At 43.4% G+C, this 13,342-nt stretch overlaps 1 protein-coding gene across 1 annotated transcript in view; it reads left to right on the top strand.

The window, feature by feature from the left end:
• Positions 1–13,342, top strand: part of MARK4 (microtubule affinity regulating kinase 4) — a 3,074,992-nt gene that overhangs the window by 1,104,972 nt on the left and 1,956,678 nt on the right. The window contains exon 7 of the mRNA XM_044080464.1: positions 10,415–10,471. Coding sequence (XP_043936399.1) covers positions 10,415–10,471 — 57 coding nt within the window. The remainder of the gene's footprint in view (positions 1–10,414; positions 10,472–13,342) is intronic.

The raw sequence follows: 13,342 nt of genomic DNA, 5'->3' as shown, positions 1-13,342 counted from the left end.
AATGGATAATCATAATGGGAGGCACTTAAAGTGATTTTATGCATTAAGACAGCTTAGAATACAAAGATACAATGAACATTTTTAAGCTCCCAGAGGGAGTATTCCATTAATCAGGCAAGTGCTCTGGTCCAAGGATACTTTTCAGCCTCAATCAAACCAAGAAGGCCATGGCATTGTTCTATATCAATCGGCAGGTGTACAATAAGCCTCTCCTTTAAGGCCCCTGAGCCAGTGGTAAACATTACTCAAACCGCTGAATCACTTACAAATGCCTTCTACCAGCACCTACAGGACTGCATGGATCAGGCAATCCCAAACAAAACTAAGACTCTCTGTACCAAAGGCAAGCGTCCAGTCTGGTGGACCCCAGCCATAAACAAGCTCTACAACAAAAGGAGGAAGCTACTACAAGATAGAGCAAAATCCTTGAAAGGTAAGACACCTTTGATAATTATAAGTAAAAAACTAAGAGCTCTCATAAAATCATCCAAGGCAAATTTTGAGAGAAAAATCGCCAAGGACTCTAAAGAGAATCATAAGGCCTTCTTTAGCTATGTTAGAAACCTAGGAGTAAACTCCCAGATATGCTCAGAATTAGTTCAAAATGATGTGAAAATTACTGAACCTACACACATTGCCAACATACTGGCTGACAGGTTCAGTGCAAACTCCCAAAGGAGAGATATCTATTCCAGAGGATTGTAGCCCCCAAACATCTCCAACGCCCAGGTGAGAACTGCCCTCACTAAGGCAAAAACACAGCATCCATGGGACGGATGGTGTCCCCGGCTGTGTGCTTCATGAACTCAACGAGGAATTAAACCCACAGTTAGGACAGCTGTTTAATCTTAGCCTCACCTCAGGATCGTGCCCAAGGAGTGGCGCGGCGACTGTGGTCCCACTTCATAAGGCGGTGCCTCCACAGACCCTGGAAATTACCGCCCCATTAGCTTGACAAGCCTTATCTGCAAAGCCATGGAGAGGATCATAATGGAACTCATAAATAAAGACATAGGGAACTTGCAGACTTTGGATCCAACCCAGTTTGGCTTTGTCAAAGGCAGATCCTGCCTCTTAAACTTGGTTGACTTTTCGAGACAGTCACCAAGGCTATTGATGAGGGAAAGGCAGTCCATACAGCCTACCTCGACCTGGCAAAGGCCTTCACAATACCCCACTCAGGTATCATCGAAAAACTCATCAGCTTGAATGTAAACCCATACATCACAAGATGGGTTGCAAACTGGCTAAGTGACAGAACCCACAGGGTCAGAGTTGCTGGAGCCATGTCAGACTCAAAGCCTGTCACAAGTGGTGTCCCACAGGGCTCAGTCCTGGGTCCACTCTTGTTCGGCATCTACTTTTCTGAAGTACAAGCAAACACAGGAGGGTTATGGCTGACAAAGTTTGCAGATGACTGCAAACTGGGCGCCATAGTCGAAAACACATCTGACACAGATATCCTCCAGAAGGGCCTCACAGAAACGGATAACTGGTGCCAGAGCCATGGCCTGAAGTTAAACGCCAAAAAATGCATAGTCATACCCTTCGGGAAAAACAAGGTTACCCCTAGCTACCATATAGGTGGCAATCCATTGAGCACAGAAAAAGTCATCAGAGTTCTGGGGACCCAGGTTGACAGTAGCCTTTCGTTTGACACTCATGTTGCTAAAGTAGTTAGGAAAACCTTCTATATCACCCACCTGATCATGAAGGGATTCACATCTAGATCAAGGGAGGTCATCGTCCCCCTGTACTCATCACTCATTAGACCTATGATTGAGTACAATGCCCCGTTCGGAATGTATCTGACCAGACACCTGCTGCAGCTTGAAAGGCCCAAAAGTTCCTCACCAAAAGGATAAAGGGTCTCAAAAATATGTCTTATGCTGCCCGACTGAAAGAACTCCAGCTGTATTCAGTCTCATACCGCTTGCTCAGAGGTGACCTGTGCCTGACATATAAGGCCATGTCAAACCCAGATTTGATGAATATGCTTCACCTCAAAAAATCTAGATCCCTCAGAACCACAAGGGCGGGAGACTTAAACCTTGACACGGTTATAAATAGAACGTGCTGGAGGGACAGATTCATCACCCAGAGACTCCCTATGCTGTGGAACAAAATCCCGGTACATGTGAGGCAGAGCACCTCTCTGGCCTTGTTCAAGAGGAATCTTGACCAATGGATGGGAGATTGCAGATATAACCCAGGGATTACTTCAGTGTCACTGCTTGACAGAGGCACAGCAAAATGATAGGCATAGTTTTTATTCAAACTAAAGGGGTGGCGAAAGCCACATAACTATGGGCTAGGCTTATAAATGCCCTTGGGCAGATAGCCTAGTATGAACCTATGAACCTATTTATAGTATTTTTAGTTTGAGTGCATGCAGATTAGTACGTCCTGCAAGAAACTGGTGTTAATATGTGAATGGACAGCTGACAGTGAATACAACATATATAATGAAGAAAATGAGAAGGAGTAGAACAAAGTTGCTATGAGTTTTAAACATTTAAGGTTGCATGAGACAGAACACCTTAGAGTGGTTAACTTTATCTTTTTTTGTTGTAGAATTGTATTTACTTATCTTTTATTTAATTTCATAGCCTGGCTTTTATGTGAAGAAGCAGAAAAAAATATATAATTAAACATATTTAAAGGACTAACAGCTTGAGCTAATGTATGCAGATTATAGTTGCTGTGGCTATGCAGCAAGTAACATATTCATCTTTTGTATGATGTTCTTCGTCTTCCCTTGCTGCAGTCCTGACTATTGGGTATAGTCCGCGTCCCAGTCGGCCCGAATACCAGAGTATAAGGCTGACGTCGGTCATGGCGCCTTAGACTGGCGTCAGTACGTCAGGGTACTAATGCGCATGACCGACGTCATTTCCTCAGTCTTTTTTGCCGCTTGGTCCGATGCAGAAGCAATTTTGCGAGTGCAGGTTGGCGTTCTGAGATTTTCCGAAACCGGAGTTTCAGACCGAGTACAGAGTTGGCTAAGTAACCCCGTTGGGGAACATTTTGGTTTTTTTCTTGCCTCAGTATATTACGGATGGCAGAAAAAGTGAATAACTGTATTTCTTGTGGGAAGCAGATACCGCATAGGGATTATCATACATTGTGTATACCTTGTTTAGGGCCAGAGCACGGCGTTGTTGGTTGCCGCTCTTGTGCTAGATTTAATAAGCGCACTATTAAGAGGAGGCTTGATTGTGCTAGGTTAGTGTTTGGGAAGCGTTGCAATTATACTATGCCGTCGGATGCTCCGGCGCCTGCTTCATCTAAGAAGCGCAAGGACAAAACAGTGAAGTCTAGGGCTCAGCAACCGGCAGTCCCCGACGTCGGTCCTTTAGAAGGCTCAGGGGAGCCAGAGGTTTTGCCAGGAGTCTCTATCGAGTCTCAGGCAGATACTTTACTGTTACAGGATGTGCCCTCTGAGGAAGTAGGCCAGGCTGAGGGGGCTTCTCAGGTAACTGTTCTTCCCTCTCTTCCCAAGGTAGTTAGGGCCTCTCCTTCTGTTTCCAGAGCTTCTTTTAGAGGAAGGCCAAGTTTAGCTTCTGTAGGGGCTTCTCCTAGCATTTGGGGCACTGTGCCTAAGAAACATATGCTTAAAAAGGCTGAAGATTTGATTACTCTGATTAGAGGTTCTATGCCCCACCTGATAAGAGGCCTAGGGTGGAACAGGAGTTTGATAGTTTTGAACAGTGTTCACAGGCTTCAGAGTCTTCTGTGGAAGACTTGCAAGAGTTTCCTGCTTATTCTGATTCTGATGTGGATGATTCCACTCCTTCAGCTTCTCCTCCTGAGGATTTTTCATTTTCAGAGACTCTTCACTCCATGAGGGAGCACTTTAAATGGGAAGGCCAAGATTACTCTGACTCCAGAAGAAGGCTTAGGGAATTCTTGTTTTTGCCTCAGCATAGGCCCTTAGCTATTCCTCCTGTGTTGAATGTGGTGGAGGATGTTTTTGCAGAGGCTTCTCTGAACCCTGATTCCTTGCCTCCTGCTCCTGTTAAGCCTGATAGGTATTATAGGGTGCCCGAAGCTCATAAGTATTTGTTTAAGAGTCCCAGGCGGACCCAGAAACTGTTTCTCAGGGGCCTAAAGGTGTTAAAGCTTCTGTTGTTAAAAATCCTGTACCCTCTGATAAAGAGGCAAGGGCTTTGGATAGGTGGGGTAAGAAAGTATATACTTCTTCCACTCTAGCCATGAGGCGTTGAATTGTCAATTTCATATGCTGAAATATCAGAATTATCTCCTTTCACAATTGAAATCTAAGGTGGATGCTTTGGCGGAAGGTATTGAGTGTAAAGAATTGCTGGATTTGGTTCATGTGTCTGAACAAGTGGGTAAGCATTCTTTGCAGTGTGGTTTTGATGCTGTTCAGGCCTCCTCGAGGGTGGCTGCTACTAGTTCTGTTCTTCGCAGACATGCATGGTTGAAGGATCAGAATTTAGCTGAGCATGTTAAGACCAGGATTTTGGATGCTCCTTTACAGTCTGATGTGTTGTTTGGACCGCCTGTGGAAGCAGTTTTAAAGAAAATGGAGGACAAAGCTAAGTCTATGCAGACTGTTAAAGATTTTTTGCAGGTGCAGCCTCCGAAGTTTAGTAGAAATTGGCCTGCTAAGGGGTGGACATATCCTGCTTATGGTTCCCAGTCTAGGGGTAGATCTAGGCGTGGTAGGGGCAGGGCTCAAGGTTCGTTTAGGCCTAGATCAGACAGTTCACCTGCTCAGACTTCTGGTGAGGGCAGGGGTCAGTCCTTTCGTAAGCAGAACCAATGACCTGCCTTTTCAGCTGCCAGTGGACTCTCGTCTGGCAGCTCCTTTGGGAGGAAGATTGTCTCTTTTCAAAGAAAATTGGGATTTAATCACTCAAGACAGATGGGTGCTGGATATCATTCATCACGGGTACAGATTTTATTTCCACACAATGCCCCCTTTCAAAGGCATGCCAGATGTTCCTCCTCCACAAAGAAAAGAGGCTCTCAAGCAAGTTTCTCAGTTACTCCAGATAGGGGCTATTCAGCCAGTCCCTGTGTCAGAAAGGGGCTTGGATTTTATTCTCGCCTGTTCCTAGTACCAAAGAAGGGGAACACGTGGAGACCAATTTTGGATTTATCTATCCTCAACACTTATCTGGACATTCCCAAGTTCAAGATGTTGGCGTTACAGCAACTGTTACCTCTGCTGGGCAAGGATCACTGGATGGTAACTTTGGATCTCAAGGAAGCTTACCTTCATGTGCCCATAAGGCTAAGTTGCAGAAAGTATCTGCGGTTTCGAACTGGAGATTTTCATTATCAGTTCTCTGCATTGCCCTTTGGCTTATCTACTGCGCCCAGAGTATTCACAAAGGTTCTGGCTCAGTGATAGCTTACTTCAGGCTTCAAGGCATTCAAATTTATCCTTACTTGGGCGACTGCCTGATTCTGGCTCAAGAAAAGAACACCTTCTACAGCATCTGGAATATGTCATAGCAGTGCTAAGATGCCTAGGGTATTCTGTGAGCGAAATAAAGTCCAGTCTAGTACCCTCTCAAGACATGTGCTTTCTGGGTGTGAGACTGAATACAGCAGCCCAGATGGCCTTTTTAACCCCGGACAAACAAAAGAGTCTGTCACTTTACTTCCATCAACTATCTCATCAGTCCGTGCTGACTGCAAGGACAGTCCTTCAAGCATTAGGGTTCATGGCATCTTGTATTCTGGTGCTTCCCAATGCCAAACTGCATATGAGGAAGCTGCAATGGTATCTCAAAATGTATGGACACAGCACTGCCAAGATTTGGACACTGTCATTCAAATAATACCTTGCCTTCAAAAGGAATTCTTGTGGTGGGCTCAGGAATGTCACCTAAACAAGGGACTCTCTGTGACCCGGCCAGAGGCGAGTCAGATTTTAACGACAGATGCCTCGGACACTGCTTGGGGAGCTCATCTAAATGGAAAGTGGATACAAGACAAGTGGCCTGCCAGACTACAGCATCTACATATCAACATGAAGGAGATGTTAGCAGTCCAGTTTGCATTGATGGCGTTCAAGGAGTTACTTCTTCCAGGGCAGGTGTTGATTCTGACAGACAACACAACTGTCATGTGGTACATCAACAAGCAAGGGGAACACATTCTTATCCTCTATGCAGGCAAGCAATGATTTTATGGGAGACTGCGTTAAGCCTGCAACTGACTCTTCAGGCAAGGTTTCTGCCAGGAGCACAGAACTCCCTAGCAGATGTATTAAGCAGACAAATCATGGATCCCCACAGTGGAAACTGGATCTTCATGTATTTCAGAAATTGACAGTGTCATGGGGAACTCCAGACATAGATCTGTTAAACTTCTCCACTAAACCACCAGCTGCCAAAGTATTGCACAAAGGGGTTTCATCACACAGCTTGGAAAGTGGATGCTCTGTCTTTCAGTTGGAAAAACCTTCATGTCTATGCTTTTCCACCTCTACCTCTTCTTCCAAAGGTATTACTAAAGGTCAGACAGGACAGGCCAAGGATGATTTTGATAGCTCCAGATTGGCCTCGGCAACACTGGTACCCACTTCTAAGGAGTCTTGTAAAGAAGCCTCCATGGCCTTTACCTCTGATTCCTCATCTGTTATCTCAGAAGGGCGGTCATCTGCTCAATGTCAAGCTTCAATCTCTCCATCTCACAGCTTGGCATATTCTGTGTTGAAACATGGAAGGTCTCAGCTTCCTCAACAAGTTTTAAATGTGATTATGGAAGCTAGAAGGCCTAGTACTAGGAGAGTGTACGCAGAAAAATGGAAGAGATTTTTATTTTGGTGTACAGCAAAGAATTTGGAGATTTCAGAGCCTAATTTGAGTGTGGCTCTTCAATATCTTACTGAGTTATTGGACAAAGGTTTGTCTTTCTCTTCCATAAAGATTCATGCTGCAGCAATTTCAGCTCACTATGATTGTGACCCACCTTTGTTTTCGCATCCTTTGTTCAAGCAGTTTCTTAGAGGGGCAAAGAATATAAGACCCTCACGTAGAGCTCCTACTCCTGCTTGGGATCTCAATTTTGTGTTGGAAAAACTTACTCTACAACCTTTTGAGCCGGCAGCTACTGCTGAATTGAAATATTTGTCATGGAAGGCGGCTTTTCTGTTGGCTATTACTTCTGCAAGAAGGGTGTCTGAGTTGCAGGCACTTATGGCAGTAGAGCCCTTTTGATTTTCCATAAGGACAGGGTATCATTACGTACTAATCCTTCCTTTATGCCTAAGGTGGTTTCTAGTGTGGCTTTAAACCAAACTATTCATTTGCCTACGTTTTTTGCAGATCCTCAAAATAAAGGGGAAAAGATTTTGCACACTTTAGATGTACACAGGCAATTGCGTTATTATTTGAGCAGGACTAAAGATTTTAGGCAGTCTCAGCAGTTACTTGTTTCTTTTGCTTTAAGTTCACAGGGCAAACCTGTGTCAAAACAAACTATTTCTAGGTGGATTGGCTTTTGCATTGCATTTTGTTATTCCCATCATGGCAAAGAGGTTCCAGCTGGGATTAGGCCTCATTCCACTAGGGCTACTGCCACTTCAACAGCATTTCTAAGGGGTGGCAACTAAGGATATTCTGGAAGCAGCTACTTGGAGTTCAGTGCATACTTTCTCTAGGCATTATCACCTGCCTATATACTCTAAGTCTAGAGCTGGTTTTGCCACAGCTGTTTTACAAGGCATGTTGTCAGCTCCTGCTACTTTATAATTTGCCAGCCTCCCTTACCTCTGCTTTGGGATTCTACCCAATAGTCAGGACTGCAGCAAGGGAAGGCGAAGAACATAGTACAGTTTTGTACCTACCATAAATGTAGATGTTCGAGGATTCCCTTGCTGCAGTCCAATTTACCCTCCCTCCTTCCCCTCTGTGTTTCAGGGTGGTTGTGTATGTGCCTTTACATGCTTATATTTTTTGTATATATATTACTGTATATATTGTACATGTTTATTGGTGCAGGTTGTTTTTGGGACTTGTCTTTTTGGGTCTTCTGACATCTGGGGCAAGAAAAGACTGAGGAAATGACGTCGGTCATGCGCATTAGTACCCTGACGTACTGACGTCAGTCTAAGGCGCCATGACCGACGTCAGCCTTATACTCTGGTATTCGGGCCGACTGGGACGCGGACTATACCCAATAGTCAGGACTGCAGCAAGGGAATCCTCGAACATCTACATTTATGGTAGGTACAAAACTGTACTTTTCCTTAGGTAGAACTCCTTTACTACTGCTCTATTAACACCCCTGTGACATCCCCCCTCTGGGCCAGTAATCAAGGAGCCTGAGTCCTCACCACTGACACTGGAGAGGGGATGTTCCCTTGGAACAAAAATAGATACACATAGTATTTCCAGATGCAGTTGTCTGCACCAAGTACATTTCTCTTAAGAGCATAAAGGAAACACCCTCAGGGTCTGGGTTTCTTTCTCTGTCTCCCTCTAGGTCTCCAATAAGACTCCTCACTAGCACAGCTGTAGAGGTTGAGTCCTCAGCCAAGTGTCCAAGCCAAGTGTTCAGCAGACTGTCTATGAAACCAATACTTAGTATCCCTGTTCCAAGCAGCTGGCACACACTCTTGGAGACTTGATTTGCAAACACACACACCTAGGAAAGGCTGGTACAGATTTACTAGCTATGCCCTCTTCTGCCCAAACTAAAAGATAGTTATACTGCCACCACGCACTCCAAAGCCAGCTACTGTAAGGCTGTTAAAAGGGTACCCAATTATACTGAGTGAAATTAATATTAATCCATTGGTCAAACGCTATCATTTGGATTAAGGCTTTCAGAACTGGCCACAGAGTCACCAAATAGATACAAATACTCTCAAATGTTAAAATATTCTTTAAAGGGCCAGCCACGTTGAAAAGTTTACATATATTTAATAATAAAAGAACATGTAAATGTGGAATATCTGTTTACAATGAACACCAGAGTTTGTCACAGGAAATATTAAAATAACACAATGAATACATTCACACAGGCACAATAAAACAGTAATTAACTAATCTCACTATAGTTTCCTGACTTATCTAAAGAATTACTTTTCCCTGGTCATTTGGCAAGGCAAGATGAAGTGGGGAAGAGATCCTTCAATGTCAGCTTCCAGAAACTGCTGTGAGACTTCAGTCTCAACTAATAATAAAAAGCATTATTACAGAGCTGGCTAAACAGTGACATCACACACATCTGGTCATATGACTTCTGGTTCCCATACTGCCCCCATGGCTAGGAGCTGCCAGGATTTAGCACATATGTGTCAATAATACACACACACACAGCTTTGCCGAGATCTGTTGCAGCGTCTAGAAGTATTCCTACACGAGTTAATAAACCATTCTCTGGCACAGATATTTCATCTCTGGCTGCAGTCAGGACTTTCTAAGGTACAGTCTTTATGGCCTAAATTAAGTAATTTGATTTCTTACTATTTTTAAAGTTAGCTTAACCTCTTCTCTTCCAGTATCCTATTTACAACATTACAGTATGTTATAAATGTATATTTCTTTTCTGTCCAGTAGGATACACTGCTGATACCTTTTTAACAGAAGCAACTTTACAAATATATTTTCAACACAAGCATCTGTACACATCAGTTTGATGTACAAATGACATATAATTTTTTACAAAGTTCCAGCTAGCTGTGCTGGCATATGCTACACATCCACTGCCCTACTTCTCCTAGAATAGCTGGCAGTACCTCACATTGTCACAATCCTGTCCTAATATAACTTGCCTTAAGACATTTCCTGTGTACAGTTTGTCTGATAATAATTTAGATCTGTCATTGTCTTGAGTTTTTTTTTATTTTTTGGTAACTTTGACCTGTCTTTGTTTTTTCTTTCCTTTTCCTGCCAGGAAACGTCTAGGAAGCATCTCCCACTGATTGATTGATTGACCATTTTCATTTATGCTGTGTGTATTTCTTGCTTAAATCATAATATTTTCAACACCGACTTGAAGAGCTGAATCACCCCTGCTAAGCGGTAGCTATATTGTCCCATGCTGCTTCACTTTAATTGCCTGCCTGCCATCTCATTTCCTGGGCTTGGTATGCCAGAGCTTTACATAGCATACCATTTTGTTTTATCACAGTAAGGCAGATTACAACTGGCTTCTACCATTAAAACTAGCCCTCGCATCTGATTAGTGCATTACACTGGGATGGGCAGTCATACCTTTATATCTTTAGTTATTCAGTACTGTGCTGAGCTTGTTGCCAGCTTGTTCATCTCAGGTGTGTGTTTATATTTCTGTATTAAATGATAATATGTGGACAAGAAAAACAGGAAAGCAGCCTCCCAGCCATGCAATAGTTCCACTGTCTGAAAAATTGAGCAGCAGCCTAGCGGGTGTAGCTCTAATTATATATTTTTCTTTGTTTTCTCAGATTGTCTCTGCTGTGCATTACTGTCACCAGAAGAACATTGTTCATCGGGACCTAAAGGTGAGAACTTAATAGCTGGTTTTCTTGCTTTTTTATTCGTACTCTTGAATATGTTTCCCTCTCACCTTTGCAGAATTAATAAGTACACTTCATGCCATACGTTTCTTGTAACGTTTTTGTATTTATTTTATATAAGTATAAATTTGTATTTAACCAGTTGATGTCCTGCGACATATTGTCATGAATTTTCATTATTCTGTTATAGTAATATGTTGAAAGTGAGCACACTACAGTAATTTAGAGAGTGGAGGCATTTATGAGACTTTTAAATATGAATGAAAAAATGACAGTTTTGAAAACTTTTTTAAAAAATGAACATCGTACTAAACACTGGGCAAAAACTGCAATGTTAAGTTTTATTTCTACAAAGTATTTCTTGCTAACTTAGAGAAGTAAGTTGTTGTGTACTCTGTGTGTATTCTGACTATGGCATGGACTGGCGTGAAGGCAGTTGTGATTAAAGTAGTGCATGTAACCAGATATAGTCGCCAGGCTTGTAGAGGCAAGATATTATTTTTATGCTGTTTTGCATGATGAACAGATATTTCTGTATTTATCTATGTATTTATAATTATTCATTTGTATTTGTTAACTAGGAAAATTTGACTGGGTATTGAACCCCTTTTTCAGTGGATGCCTAGGAAAAAAAAGCTGCATTATCATTAAAGTGCATTACAAACACATCACGAACATTCATGTATTAGATCATTATACAGTACACGTTTAACTTTTATGTAATAAATCTGGTAATTATATACAGTCTTATGCAGTATACAAATAGTATTTAGTATTTATGTAGGGCCCATATCTATACAGGAAGAATGCAGAGTCCCTGTTATCACAACTATGCAGGTAAAAGCTGCACTCTCTAAAGCCAAAAATACAGCATCCATGGGGACCGGACAACATCCCAGGCTGCGTTTTACACCAACTTCAGAACGAACTGGCTCCCCACTTAAGCACCATGTTCAATAATAGCCTCGTATCAGGCTTTGTGCCCACTGAATGGTGCACAGCAACAGTTATCCCACTCAACAAAGGGGGAGCCACCACTGATCCTGGGAACTATCGACCTATTAGCCTTTTGAGCCTGGTCTGCAAGGCCATTGAACGTATCATCATGGAACTCATAAACAAAGACATTGGTAACCTACAGACTCTGGATCCCACCCAGTTCGGGTTTGTGAAAGGCAGATCATGCCTCCTGAACCTGATCGACTTCTTTGAGGCAGTCACCAAAGCCGTAGATGAGGGTAAGGTGGTTCACACAGCCTATCTTGACCTCGCCAAGGCTTCCGACACCATCCCCCATTCTGGAATTACAGCTAAACTCACTAAACTAGGTATAAATCCCTATGTCACCAGATGGGTTGCCAATTGGCTCACTGGCAGAACCCACACTGTACAAGTTGCCGACTCCAAATCTGACCTCAAAGCAGTGACAAGTGGAGTACCACAGGGTTCCGTCCTGAGACCTCTCCTGTTTGGTATCTACTTCTCTGAAGTACATGCTAACACAGAAGGCCTCTGGCTAAAGAAGTTTGCAGATGACTGCAAACTAGGAGCCATAGTCAAGTCCCCAAATGATGTTGACATCCTACAGAAGGGCCTTGCTGAGACAGATGCCTGGTGTCAGAGCCATGGCCTCAAGCTCAATGCCAAAATGTACAGTGTCATCCCCTTTGGTAAAAACTCTGTATCTATGAACTACCACATAGGCAGCAATCTACTTAACACTGAATGTGTGATAAGAGACCTCGAGACCCAGGTGGACAGTAGTCTCTCCTTTGATAGTCACATTGCCACAGTAGTCAGGAAGTCCTTCTACGTGGCACACCTCATCATAAAAGGGTTCTCATTCAGGAAAAAAAGAGGTCATTGTTCCCCTGTACTCGACACTCATTAGACCCATTATAGAGTACAATGCCCCTTTTGGAATGTACCTCACAAGACATCTGCAGCAGCTGGAAAGGCCACAGAAGTACCTCACAAAGAGGATTATTGGCCTCAAACAAATGCCCTACATTGACCACCTCAAAATACTCTAGCTTTACTCCGTAGCATATCGCCTTCTCCGAGGTGATCTCTGCCTAACATATAAAGCTATGTCAAACCCAGAGCTGTTGGACATGCTACACCTAAAGAAATCCCAATCCCTCCGAGCTACACACTCTAGGGACCTACACCTCGTCACCACAATAAACAGGACATGCTGGAGGGATAGATTTCTTCCTGTACTCTGAACAGGCTATGCATCTATGTCAAGCAAAGTTCTTCATTAGCACTCTTCAAGAAAACTCTTGATGAGTGGATGGGAAATAGGAAATATACCCCGGGATCACTTCTGTGTCTGTGCTCGACAGGGGCACAGGAAAATAACTTTCTTGGGTGGCGTAAGCCAGGGAACCTTGTTGGCTAGGCTTATGTAGGCCCTTGGGCCAGTAGCCTAGTACCTACCTATGAACCTATATATAGTTGTTATACAGTTGGATAGTCATTCAAATTAGTCACACTTTAAAAGAGACCTTGTTGATAGTGGCAAGTGTAGAGTCCACCCATTCATCCATCCTGTACCCCTTTTCACATTTTGCACATGGGGTCGAGGTGTCACTTCCACAGTGACAGTCATCTCGAGCCAAGGTTTACAGCGCCAGTTGGCTAGCCCTGCCGCAGTAGTTTGTTCGCACCACTCACTCTCACACACACACACTCACCTAAGGCCAATTTGTACCCGGAGGAACCCACGTGACCTCAGTGAGGGCATGCAAACTCCATACAGAAGGTACTCCAGCTGAGAATCAAACCGAAGAACCTCTTGCTGTGAGGTGATGATGCTAACTGCTGCACCACCATGGCCACCCCCTTAAGTAG

Source organism: Protopterus annectens, chromosome 1.part0 (assembly GCF_019279795.1).
Source record: "Protopterus annectens isolate FY-2018-M chromosome 1.part0, PAN1.0, whole genome shotgun sequence".
NCBI lineage: Eukaryota > Metazoa > Chordata > Ceratodontiformes > Protopteridae > Protopterus > Protopterus annectens.
This window is presented reverse-complemented; position numbering and strand designations above follow the sequence as displayed.